Here is a 14,203-nt window from a genome sequence, read left to right as displayed (position 1 = left end):
ATTTGGTCCTCCATAAAGCAGCTCTCACTTATTAAATTCCACCTTACAGTCTCATAGATTGAAGATATCGTCCTTACTTTTTCCAATCAAAGAATCGCCCAACAGGCTTCCATTTTTAATTAAATTAAATTACATTACATTTATTTTGTAAAATTAATTCACAAATGATAAATTTGCTTCAGAGAGCTTCCCAATCTGCGACATCCTCTGTCCCATGACCTCACATCGGTTCAGGAAAAACTCCCCCAAAATAAAACCGTAAATGCCGTGTTCACACCAAAAGAGTTGCGAATTTCTGCAACGCTTTTTCGCTTGAGTTTACTCTTTCGACTTTATGTGGTTAATTCGTTTTTAATTTTTTCGCAACCATTCGCTGCGGAAAGGGGGCGGGGCTTATCTCTGTGTCTGTGAAAACAGTCACATTGAGAGTAGTATGTGGATATACACTCACCTAAAGGATTATTAGGAACACCTGTTCAATTTCTCATTAATGCAATTATCTAATCAACCAATCACATGGCAGTTGCTTCAATGCATTTAGGGGTGTGGTCCTGGTCAAGACAATCTCCTGAACTCCAAACTGAATGTCAGAATGGGAAAGAAAGGTGATTTAAGTAATTTTGAGCGTGGCATGGTTGTTGGTGCCAGATGGGTCGGTCTGAGTATTTCACAATCTGCTCAGTTACTGGGATTTTCACGCACAACCATTTCTAGGGTTTACAAAGAATGGTGTGAAAAGGGAAAAACATCCAGTATGCGGCAGTGCTGTGGGCGAAAATGCCTTGTTGATGCTAGAGGTCAGAGGAGAATGGGCCGACTGATTCAAGCTGATAGAAGAGCAACTTTGACTGAAATAATCACTCGTTACAACCGAGGTATGCAGCAAAGCATTTGTGAAGCCACAACACGCACAACCTTGAGGCGGATTGGCTACAACAGCAGAAGACCCCACCGGGTACCACTCATCTCCACTACAAATAGGAAAAAGAGGCTACAATTTGCAAGAGCTCACCAAAATTGGACAGTTGAAGACTGGAAAAATGTTGCCTGGTCTGATGAGTCTCGATTTCTATTGAGACATTCAGATGGTAGAGTCAGAATTTGGCATAAACAGAATGAGAACATGGACCCACCATGCCTTGTTACTACTGTGCAGACTGGTGGTGGTGGTGGTGTAATGGTGTGGGGGATGTTTTCTTGGTAAACTTTAGGCCCCTTAGTGCCAATTGGGCATCGTTTAAATGCCACGGGCTACCTGAGCATTGTTTCTGACCATGTCCATCCCTTTATGGCCACCATGTACCCAACTTCTGATGGCTACTTCCAGCAGGATAATGCACCATGTCACAAAGCTCGAATCATTTCTAATTGGTTTCTTGAACATGACAATGAGTTCACTGTACTAAAATGGCCCCCACAGTCACCAGATCTCAACCCAATAGAGCATCTTTGGGATGTGGTGGAACGGGAGCTTCGTGCCCTGAATGTGCATCCCACAAATCTCCATCAACTGCAAGATGCTATCCGATCAATATGGGCCAACATTTCTAAAGAATGCTTTCAGCACCTTGTTGAATCAATGCCACGTAGAATTAAGGCGAAAGGGGGTCAAACACAGTATTAGTATGGTGTTCCTAATAATCCTTTAGGTGAGTGTAGTAAAATAATAATGATAATAACACCAGTAATCGTGTTTGCAATACTAATTGCAATGCAACTAGCAATAACAATGATAATCGCAGTCGGAGTCGGGCAGGACCACTGAAAATTTGAAAAGTGCTGTAATATCCATTTCGTATCAGAGCGACCTTGCCCTTCTGGGGGAAGAAATGTGAAAGGAAACATAGGTTGACGAGGAAAGTGTCAGCACACACGAGCTATGTCTATTATCTGCGGTGGTGTGTGACCAACCAGGTGAGCAGACAATCAGGCGGTCAGAGCTGCTGAACCACCCAATGGAGTGAGAAGTGTAGCATGGGAATTGGAGTGAGAAGGTGGAGATTGAGCAGATATGTGTGTGGGTGAGGGTGTGTGTGTTCAACCCTCTCCCTCTCTCTTTCCATTATTTAGCAGAAACTAGACCTTAAGGAGTCATTAAGCTCTTATAAGACATCCCATAATGCCTTGCTGCGAAGACAGTCCCAATTCACAGAATGACATCAGAGGCAGGGCTGGCAACAAGGCTTGTATGTGTGTATGTGTGTGTGCCGGCTTGTGCTCGGGTCTACTCACATGTGAACGCCCATATGTACGTGTGTTAACTGGTGCGAATGTGCATGTGTGCGCGTGTGTGTCGGTCTGACGTCAATACTCCTCCAATCCTTATTTAACTGGAAGGCACATAACACCTTGTAGGTGTCTTATCTCAAAGTATTTATAGATTGATCTAAACTGGGTGCCAGAGTGACAGGTGAAGTGTGCCTTTCCCGCTCTCATTTGGGAAGAGGAACAGGGCTGAGCTGAAAATTAGGGTGCATTTCTGCAATGGAAATCTGTTCTGCTAGAATGTTTTTAACACAGCTTCAGAGGCAGATACAGACGTATTTCAGTAAGGTGGGGATGAACAAATGATGAGCAAAGTGCTAAAATGTTGCATCACCATGTTAAAATAAACCTCTACAGCTATTTGCACCGGTTACAAAAGCAACTATTGCTAAAGTAACTTGGGTTTGGGTCCACTTTTCTCACATACGACGTCATGAAGAGATTTTTCCTGTGTAAATGGAAGTCAAGAGTACAGAAAAAAATAATTTAACAGGAAGAGGAAACATGGAGAATGCATAAAAAATGCAATGAAGCCACAAGTAATTTCAAAGTGTCAAAATGATCATGTGTCTTAGCTGGAAGACTTCCTCCTATTAGTTTTGCTATTTCTGTTGCTCTCTCCTCCCACATGTGTGGTGACGACTGCATGCTACAGCTGCATCTGGGAGGTCTTTTTTTATTGTGCAATATTCATTCATGTAATTACTGAAAGCTCTCCTCATGGAATAACCCAAGCCTGTCAGTCAATTAGCTGCCCCAGTAACAGCAGAGGAGGTGGAGCCACATTTGAATCCTCATGGCAGCAGGGATTGATTGATGATACTGTTATGACACTATATGTATACATCATTTTTTTCCATTTTGTTATATTCTATTGTACCCACAAGACTTAACAGCTATGGAGAAGAAGCTAAGCAGAATTAATAAGAGCTGTATCAAATTCAGAGGGCAAAACACGGCACAATTCTTCCAACATTGACCCAGAATCAGAGAGTTAATGATCTAAAATGCAAAACCTATTAAATTATTAACAGGAGTTTTCTATACTCAAGCTTCAAGCTTCCATTAGAGTCTCAAGCAACAGTGTTTTTTTCTCTTTGCAATGCTCATAACACTCATAACTTTTTCATATTTTTTTTCAATACAGTTCACATTTGATATTGATGATTTAAGAAGAAACGTTTGATGTTCATCCAAGCCTTCAAAGTGCTCCAACTGCTCCAACTCATCATGAGAAGGTTTGCTTCCAACCTTGATACTTTTTACGAGTAACTGACAATTGGCTACTGCCGCCCCATATTTGGACATAAGCACCTTTGGCAGCATCCATCATCACACCGAATCAACCATGACTGAACACTGAAGGCTTCAAAAATGTAATATTTTGCAGGGTATTTTTGTTGGGTTACATCAGCTTGTGCAGGTGTGTAGTGACATATTCCTGTGGTTTGTATCATTGATGAACTTGACAAACATCAGGCTCTGTTTGCCATTTCTCTTTTGTTATCTTAGGTTATTGTCATAAATCAAACTGCTTCCAGCATTAGACCGGAATATTGGGACGCAGTGTACTGACGTTTCTTATTGGAGTGTTACATGTTCTTTTGTATTTAAATATGAAGTTTATGACTTGGTTGGCAGGTTGGCGAGGGAGAAGAAAAATGAATGAAAGGACCAAGTGAACTCCATTAATGAACCATACACGTCATTTCAGGGGCATCAATGATTGAAAGATACTCTAATGCAGTTTACTGAAACTGGCCTAATTATATTTAGATGACTTGAAGCACTCTCAGCAAAAGCCCTGTTCTATAAAAGGCCAGTCATTACAGACGTCACACAGTGGGTGGACCACATGACACAGAGTAAATGCGTAGATGACATTATAATGTAGAATAATGTAGTTTGGTGTTTATTGATATTTGATACAGGATTTTTTTTATTTCATCAAAAGAAAGTGTGAATGCTAAAATGTGGTCAAGTCCATTTTTCTGCTGACGTTTGCAGACTATAACCTGCATTAATATTCTCTTTGGTGAGAAAGATAAATAACGTATGAAAGCATAATGTGCTGTTTTAGGTAGAGTGCTATGGCAAGGGAGATGGAGTGCTCTCTTCTTTCAGACATTAACAATGTTGCTCCAAATTGTTCCATCAGTAGAATCTGTGTCTCCGCAGTAAGCATTGTGTTGAGTGATCAATGTGTGGACTTTGGATTGAAAGCTCCAATTACCTCAAGATGTGCTCCAACAATACCAAATTAATTGTGAGCAGGTCGATTCTTCAAGTCATTTGAAGTGTGTGAGTAAGTCACAAAAGGTGCAGTTTGTTTCTTAAAAAATAAGAAATAAAAACAAGTTTTTGGGCATTTGCTTTGGCAGATAGTCACATTCTCCCAATCTAATGGATGGATTACACAAAAATGTAGGAGGCCCTGAAACTGCTGTGAAATTAGTGTTCACATTTCATGTTGTAAACATCAGGAGTTCAGCCAAAAATAAGGATTGTATTAAACTCCCCCTCAAATCAACAATGTATTTTCTTATTGTTCCTTTACTGTGGAGTCGTGTTTCTGATCACCTGATGCATGAATGCAAGTCGTCAAACTCCAGAGGAAAGTATCATATCATAAACGTATCTGTTAAACAAGACTTGATTTCAAGTGGAGTAGGATGTAAGATGCTTTATTGGGGTTTAGGGTTGATGTGGCTGCAGGATCTGAACACAGAATATTTGCTACCACTGTTCTTGTTGCGGCTTTTGTTGGTCTCAGATCCCCCACCACACAAACACACACTGGTGCCCCCCTCCCCTCAGTGATGCTCTAATGGGCTGAGTGAGGGCTGACGTTGGTGGGATGTGGAAGAGAGGTGTGTGAGGGGGAGGGAGGGGGAAGAGAAAGAGGAATGTGGGGAGAAGGGAGCTTACAAACAGAGGTAGAGCAAAAATGGACAGAGGGTTTATTATCAGATCCAGTCTCGACGGTACATGTAATTATCTCCTCCTTCACTTTAAGTAACTTTTAATTGCTCACTAGATTAAAATGTTGCAAAAAATAACTGTATTCCCTCTATCCTGCATTCAAACTGCCAAGGGATTTGGGGATGGAGGAGATAATGTTACACCCTTTCCCTCCTCCTTTCCTTCTTTGCCCTCCCTCCACTGCCTTCCCCTGCATCTCTATGCCCGCCTTCAGCCTCCATCGATCCTCCGATCCCTCTCTTCCTCGCCCTCGCAGGATTTCACTTGGAGGACATGGTGTAGCAGCCATGTGGGTGCCACTGCATGTCACGAATACGCCTAATGGACTGCATCTGGGGGCAGCGGGCGCCAAACTCGTTGAAATGCCTGTATTCACCCTTCTCCAGCAGGTACTGGCTGCCACGATATCCGGGGAACTGGTAACCCACCCAGCTGAGGAGAAAAAGAGGCGGCGGAGAGGGGAGGAAAGAGAATTGACATGTTCAAAGTGGGGAAAGATTTCACGGGTTCAAGGAGAAAGGACAAATCAGAAGGGGACAAGGAAAATAAAATGGAGTAAATGTATTCAAGGGAAGAAAACACACGGTTTAAAAGATGAGTAACAGACAAGTAAAATGTGAGAGAAATATGCTCGAAGCACAGATGAAGAGGGCAGATAAACATCACACAAGTAAAGACATCGATCTGTTTGTCATGCTGTCAGATGCCAAATCACAGATGTTTCAGATGGCTGGGTGCGCAACAAATGAAGTAATCACAGCATTTAAAAAAGGGTGCATGCTGTCTGCCACACCTCGGAGAGCACCGACAGGGACTAAACAGCTGACACCTTCAGCGAGCTGCAGATGAAAAAGCTTCTATTTAATTCGTTTGCAGCAGACAGTGTGACTTTTTTTCGATTTGATTACTGAGAGTGGAGAGCAGCTCCATGGAGAGTTAGATGAGAAGATCGATACGATACGATATGAAGCGACAGCCAGCAGCTGGTTAGCTTTGCTCAAAATAAAAGAAATATGGGGAGTCCATAGACTGTATATGAAAGTGGTCATAGTCACTGTGACGTCGTTGGTTTGTTGACGTTGTCGTTGGCTTGGAACACTTAAGGGGACACTTATATAGGGGACAAAACCTTTTTGTTCAAGTCTAAAAAATGTGCCATTTTAACATGTAGGTCTATGGGGGTTGACTCTCTTTTGGAGGCAACCTATAGTGTCACATTGTCCTCATTTCGGAACACAGAGGTTGCCGCTTGGGTGAGGCAGCTAACTGGGCTTTGTCAGGCTAGCAGCATCTGCCTACCAGAACCAATAAAGCTCACTCATAAGCACATTATATTTGGTTAATTTAATCCATACAAAGCCAGGCTAAATGTGCTCAGTATTTATGCTAAACTAAGAGCTAACCCTAAGACTGCGCAAGAAAGCAAATAAATGCATTTCCCCCCCATCCCCCAAAAAAAGTATTCTTAAAAATGTTTGTAGCATGTTGCCACACTACTCACGTTCCACAGCTGACCATGATGCTGCCCACTCTATCGGTGAAACCGTAGGAAAACAGGCTGGGGACATCATCGTCCATAATCTCCATTTTACGGCCCTTGAACTGTCCAACCTCATACAGGCAGATCTTGTGCTTCTCGGGATCCTAAAAGATTATGTGTGGAAAGATAAAGAGGAGGAAACAGTGAAAAGAGATAGAAGATGTAGAAAAGTGCAAAGTCAAACCACTTGTTTCCTAACAGACGGGGGTTTACCATGCGGACAGGCCTGAAGGACAGCAGGTAGTCGTTCTTCTGGCAGTTGCTCCAGGAGTCCCAACGGGGATACTCGCCCTTCTCCAGGATGAACATCTCTCCGCAGAAGTTCATTTGCTCAAAGCCCACGAAGCTGAGGAGTGGAGGAAAGGTCACAAGGATGAGAGGGGAGGAAGGCGATAAGCTAAGTATGATGGACAATCATTGTATTGACTTTTAAAGGTGCACTCCACTGAATTTACACAAGGATCTTTTTATTAATCACGAAGAGTACTACTAAACCTGTGAAAAAAACTAAATAACCCTGATGATGTCCACGTCATGCATGATGACTAAGTGGACACTCTTCTTTCAACTTGCTTATTTTCACATGCCTTACCCATCTCCTTTTTTGTTTTAAGGTAGTTAATTCTACTGCTGAACTCTCATTGCTGCAAATCCCTTAGGATAAAAGCCTCAGCTACATGCCTAAAATGTGAAGTGTGAAATGTCATATAATGGTGAGGTACAATTTTGAAATTGCCTGCTCCGTGCTCAGAGGAGTGTGGGTGTTGGGTACAGCATGATTACTTGCAGGTGGGTGTGTACGTGCAAGCTGTACGTGCGCAGGCTACTTACGGTCCGCAGTCAACGCGCAGGGAGCGCACCCTGTCCATTCCCATGTCACACACATTCATGCACTCGCTGTTGATCTCAATGCAGCGGCCCTGGAAGTTCTCCTGGTCATACACACACATCTGGATAGTTGGGTAAAATAAAGAGAATGAGAGTGAAAAAGGAGGTTGCAGAGGTGGTTTCAGAATCAAAAGCAACATCTAAGAGGAGCAAACAGGATAGTGATAGTGGCTGTGATAAACAAGATGCAGGTAGAGTAAACTGAAGCGCTGACAGCTTTCTCCACAGTGACTGAACACATAGAAGCCTCACATGGTATTTTTTTTCTGTTAGGAGTTGTTGACCGCCCCCTCACTGAGCTGTAATAACTAGCTGGCCGTGATGAAAGACATCAGCCTGAAGGTAAACTGTTAAGGCCAGCTGCTTCACACTGCGAAAAATAATGTAAGCAAAATCTGTAGATCTTTGATCATCTGCTATATGTGTGTGTGTGTGTGTGTGTGTGTGTGTGTGTGTGTGTGTGTGTGTGTGTGTGTGTGTGTGTGTGTGTGTGTGTGTGTGTGTGTGTGTGTGTGTGTGCGTGTGTGTGTGTGTGTGTTGTATACCTTGTAGGCCATCTTGCCCATATCAGACATCTTGTTCTGAGCTGCCTTCCCATCGGTCTGGGAAGCGGACTTGGACTTTTCTCCTCCGGCAGACATATTGACTGAAAACAGAAGATGTTTTAAGCATTATTAAATAGCTGTCACGTAAAATTGTTAGGATAAGGACTGTCCAACCTGTTAAACATTATTTTTCAAATATATAAAAAGCAAAGCCCACTCAACTGATGTTAATATTTTCTTTGGACCCTCCCTCCCCTTTAATAAGAGACAAAATATACACCCTACCCACAATATCTCAAAGTAATATAGCACAATACTGTATTTAAAGTTTTAGATTGTCCTCTGTTCAGAAAAAAAGAATAAAGCAAATAACCTCCCTCTTCCCTGACCCCGACACCCCGCCTTTCATACAATCCCTAACAAAGCTGATTTCAGGTTAGACTTTCCTACACACATCACTATCCTGTCACTTTACACTTGTATGGCATAAAATGGCATTACATGTCCTTCTACCATCAAAAAGCAGTCCAGAAGAAAATCCTACTCAAAAGAAAACTATTAAAAAACCACGGTGCCATTGTAATATATATGAATATATAACATATGAAGAGATTTTTCTAAATAAAACTTTTTGTGGCTTTAAACAATTTTAGTTCCCAACCTGAAATAAAAAATCGAACATTCATTCAATTGAAGTGCTTTGTTGTGGAACCAACTTGATTTTAAAGTTATATTTTAGGATCCACCAGCATTAGTTTAAGCGTTATTCATACTGATGAGTAAATACACAGAATAAATAGATTTACTGACAGCTATTTGGTTTTACTTTGATATCTTTAGCTCAAACTACAATAAACTTTTCTCACAATTAAGTATTACATCAGGTTACTCTTGCTCTCTACCTCCCTTCTTTCTTGTCTTTTGATGATGTTTGTCCACTGTCTTACCTGTGGCAGTGTGTGCGTAAAAGAGTAGACTCGGGGCTGGGACTGTTGGTCTGTGTGAGTGTGCGCCAGGCCCCTTGTCGCTTTTATATGCTGGCGCCCAGAGAGAGGGGATTATAGACACAGAAACAAACTCGCTGAGCTCACAGCCCCCACAGAATAGAAATACCCCCATCATCAAAGAGAGAGAGAGAGAGAGAGAGCGAGAGAGAGCGAGAGAGAGAGAGAGAGAGAGAGGCAGAGAGAGAAAGTGGGCAGAAAGAGAAGCAGAAATAAGAAGAATATGAGGAAGCAAATGTGACAAGCTGAAAATCAATGTATATTTGGCCTCAGAGACAAAATAGCTTCATATTAATGTTTTCATAACAGGAATCCTTTAACTAAAAAGAGAGTTAGCTGTTACATACAAAGCCCTAACCCCAATAGTAGTCTCAAAATAATGACCGGCAGGCAGACCAGGTAAAGAGTCACAGAATGATTCACTCAGAGTCCCATCAGTTCTGTAATCAAGAGGCGCTGAGACAAACAATAACAGGAAAAGCAATAAGCGGAGAGAAGCAATAAGCAATGCTGTTCCAACTGTTGGTGAGCAAAGAGGTTCAGAGTGTACATGGCTCCTCATCACCGTGGGAGAAGGCTATTAAATTACAGCCCTCTGAATTTTCCTTCTTGCGTGGGTGTAAATATTGTGGTGGGTGTTAGTCTGTGAGGTTCATATTCCAAAAAGTACTTGGGGAAGAAAGCAACCCAGACGAAGTCCACACAAGCGAGGTAGCATCAAGGTCTCACATGTGGTGAGGAGGACAGTGGGGAAATAAGGGATGCAGCTCTTCAGCAGATGAGATTTCGAAGTGAAGTGACAGGACTCATTAATCCTGCAGTTTGAATTTCCTAAAATCCTAGCACTCAAATGAGCATCAGAAAAAGGTCAATGGAGGAACGAGGGAATGGCTAAACTAAGCACACTTTGCTCTCAGTGACTGCTGGACGTCCTCAGAGTCACACGGATGAAGAACAAGTGGGGAAGTGTCCGCAGCAAGGGGAAGTTGAGTGGACACATCTCTTACCCCGTTCCCCATCCTCTGGTCGAGAGCAGAGTATTCTTCATTCAGTCAGGGTCCCCCAGGCGGCTGTAGCTCAAGGGGGTGAGTGGTCGTCTTGCAACCACAAGGTAGCCGGCTCGATCCTCAGTCTCCCTATAGCTCGCATTTCAAAGTGTCCCTGAGCAAGACACTCAACCCTAAATTGCTCCCCGGCCGCCTCACTGGGGGCAGCCCACTGCCCCCCGAAACACCAAGGATGGGTCATATGCAGAGAATACATTTCCCCACTGTGGGACTAATAAGGGATTATTCTTAATTATTATTATTCTTCATCCAGAAGAACTGTCTAGCTTCTCAGATCAGATGAGGAAAAAGGGCTGAGAATGTGTAAAAAAAATCATATTTCCTAAATCACATCACAGATCAAGAAAATTGCAATGCTTAAAGCAAGGGAAGTGTCAAATAAATTGGTATTCAGATAGAGGAAAGTTATTGTGATACATTATCTCTTTTTCTAAAGAATTCACATGCAGAACACGGTCGTCCTTTAACCACGAGGTTACTGGTTTGATGCCAGGCTCCTACTGTCTGCATGTCATAGTGTCCTTGAGTGGGACACTGAACCACAAGTTGCTCACCAGGCGCTTTACAGCTCACTGCTTCTTGAATGCTTAGCATGGGTTAAATGTCATGTATGTGCATACCGATTGAAAATACAGTTTTGAAATAGGCTCTGAATGATATGATAGCCCAATTAAAACTATGACATCCCTAAAGACAGTTCACTGACAATGATTGTGTCTTTTGATTTAAAAATCTGTATTAGATTTTCCTTGGATTTTGTTCTTTAATACATTTTAGAAGGAGATCAAATCACATTTGTGATATTTGCAAAGCAGCGTATGTGAAGGTATTTTATCTTAAATATGCTTGGAATTAACGGTATAGGAGGATATATTTTTAACATTCACACCTGTCCACAGCTGTAAACATGACAGGAACACAACATTATAATTTGAGACTGTGATCCAGCTCCTTATAATCAGACCATAAATGGTTAGTTGTAGTATTAAGATACTGCAACTGAGCTGATGGGAAAGAACTACAGCCAACAAAAGTCAATGACGTTGCTTTATGTGGACTAATAAAACATGTTCTTCGAACAGCCATTTGTTCAATGTCTGGAGCCTGGCTGATGTACCTTGAAGTGTGAAATACATCTTTAAGTTCAATAGAGGTTTGGTAAACCTTCCTTCTCACAGTCCATTGTGCCTGCATTGACATGTTCTATTTTACGTTTCAAATCCAGGCCTTTTATGTCCAGGCTGCTTACATCTTGTGTATAACATTAGAAATACTGTACAGCCATCAATACAGCAAGACATCGCATTACCAAAGCCACATTTAAAGGGAAAAACCATGAAGTGTCACTCTTGACTGAACATATTTCTACACCTCATTCTTTCATGTGCTGAGGCACCACTGAGGCCTGTATACCAACTACTACACAGAAAGTCCATTAAACAGTCCATCCATCTGTTTGCAACAGATCAACCCATGTATGACACTAAAGAACATGTAATACAACAGTTGTGTCAGTGTTGCATCCTCATACACTAACATGTCTCTGTGGAATGGAAGGTAACGTTTTCAGGATGCCTTTATTAAGGCATCCTGAACAAAGTTTACAAATCTGAAAAGTTGATATATGTATGCCCAGAACCAAAGTGGAGCACACTTAGTGTCCTCCAGCAGATAATGGCGTACACCCACATTAGATTTATGAACTAAACGGCAGTCCTCTGTGGAGGGAAGACTTTTATAGGGAATAATCCTGCAAAATGCTTATATTATAAAGAGTGACGACATCTACATGTACCTGAAAAATGTAGGCTATGATAAACTACACTGCACTATATACACAAGTCTCCACGTTCATTGAAGCAGTGACTTCATAAATTCAGTTGTGGTGTTGGCCGTGACTGTGTGTCTGCATGACAGTGAACATGTTAAGTAGAACTCCTTCTGTCTGCTCTCTAGATTAAATGACAAGGACAGAGGACCAGCTGAGGTTTGGGGGGATGTTGCTGTGGCAACTGTGGCCCACTGTGTGACGTGATAGACAAAGGAGTTTATATTAAAACAACATTGCTCCGTGGACGTGACATAGGCCCAGCTTCAGATAATATTTCAACATAGCAACAAAGTTAATTATTTTAATTTTCAGTGCTTCTATGTTTTTTTCATTTATTTAATTATGTGAAATCTTCTCTTTAACCACTTCTAAAACTATGTGTTCACTGTAAAAGAACATTATTATCATAGTGTTCTTATTCATTAATAATCGTCATCATTAATTTAATTCCTCTTTCCCAGTTTTCTCGACTTTTGGGAGCCACCACAGGAACAGGCTCTCCAAATCCTTCTCATTCTCTGCCTATAGTCCCGGCCATTGTTGCTCTATACATGGCACTGCTGACCTATACGAATAGAGCAACAACAGAGCCGCATTCCTCAGCCTCACCTCTGTGCCTGCGCTGTATATGATCTGCTGAGTCGACAGGCCGCATAGGGTTACAAAGAGAGAGCGAGATAGCTGGGTGACCAACTCACCGGCGCGCGCGCACACAAACCCATTTTGACGCACGCGAGGTTAACTCTCACCTGAGTCAAGTAGGTCATATTTAGCCATGGAAAATGGCTTCCTTCTGCTTTCAAAATAAAAGCCTTAATGATTCTGATGCAGGCTAAAATAAGATAAGATAAAATAAGATAATCCTTTATTAGTCCCGCAGTGGGGAAATTGCAGGATTACAGCAGTAAGAGACACATAGTAAAATCAAATAAAAAAACAAGTAATATAAATAAACAGTACTAAAACAGTTAAGAATCCACCACAGCAGTATTATATATATATATATATATATATATATATATATATATATATATATATATATATATATATATATATATATATATATATATATATACACAGACAGAATAAAAAGGTATTTATATTGCACCAGTTGAAGTAATTAAAGTGACCAAACTGATTGAAGTGGCTCACAAGTAGGGCAGTAACCATTAGTTTATTATTAATCTATTACCAAACAGGGCCTAGTAGACCTGCCATAGGAATGCTCACCTATACTGTTTGTCATATTCTCTTATGTGTATTGCTAACAATCTGCTGATTACTGTATATATTATGCACACAATTGTTTAGTCTTTAATATGACTTAAAAGATATGCTCTATTTAGTTTGTTGTAAGCTAAATCTGTGAAAAGTGACTCACTTAATTTGGCTTTTATGATTTCCATCAATTATCAAAATAACTGTTGATGATTTTTCAGTTATTCATCCCCTAATCATTTAGTTAATTAAAAACGTACAAAAACAACCATTATCTGGATCATTGTATTTTTCCTTTTTATTTTAATATTCCAATCCCTTCAAATGATCATTGTGAAACTCTTTACGTTGGTCAATATAGAGCTTAATTATGAAGACCCTATAACAGGAAGTATCATTCTGAGTGCGGGTGAGCTTCACACAACACAAACTCGCCTCGTTTACATTATCAGCACGGTGATGCAACACGCGCACACGCGCGGGCACGAGGGTCCCGCGTGGACGCCGGTATAAAACCGAAGCGCCAGGTCCAGACAAAAGTCTACGTAAAGAGGATTTTTTGCGAGTAGCGCGAGGAGAGCGAAGAGCATCCAGGTAAGCAATGACAGAGCTTTCCCACGGGATGGACTAACTTATCCAACTTACTCTCATGTAATCAAGAACATGTTGGCTACATGAGAAGTTGATTGAACACTTGTTTTAATTTATATGGTGTTAAACACTGTAAGTTACAACAAATGGAAACTATTTAAATCCACCTAAAGTGTATATTTTAGGAAAAACTGTGCCAATACATTTCACTGTTTATACCCTTTCTCTGATTCATGTATTTTATTTTTCTTGCTTTGTTTTTCACTTTAGAA

General features: G+C 41.2%; 1 protein-coding gene across 1 annotated transcript; it reads right to left on the bottom strand.

The window, feature by feature from the left end:
* Positions 1–5,507: 5,507 nt before the first annotated feature.
* crybb1l2 (crystallin, beta B1, like 2) lies at positions 5,508–9,342 on the bottom strand (the record flags this gene model as incomplete). Its single annotated transcript, XM_079220195.1, has 6 exons — positions 5,508–5,679; positions 6,749–6,891; positions 7,001–7,133; positions 7,619–7,737; positions 8,221–8,321; positions 9,168–9,342. 6 exons carry the CDS (start codon positions 9,340–9,342, stop codon positions 5,508–5,510), a joined length of 843 nt encoding a protein of 280 aa, XP_079076321.1.
* Between the last annotated feature and the right edge of the window lie 4,861 nt (positions 9,343–14,203).

Source organism: Taurulus bubalis, assembly GCF_910589615.1.
Source record: "Taurulus bubalis genome assembly, chromosome: 6".
NCBI lineage: Eukaryota > Metazoa > Chordata > Actinopteri > Perciformes > Cottidae > Taurulus > Taurulus bubalis.
Note: the sequence above shows the minus strand (reverse complement) of the source record. Positions and strands in the feature narration are given on the sequence as shown.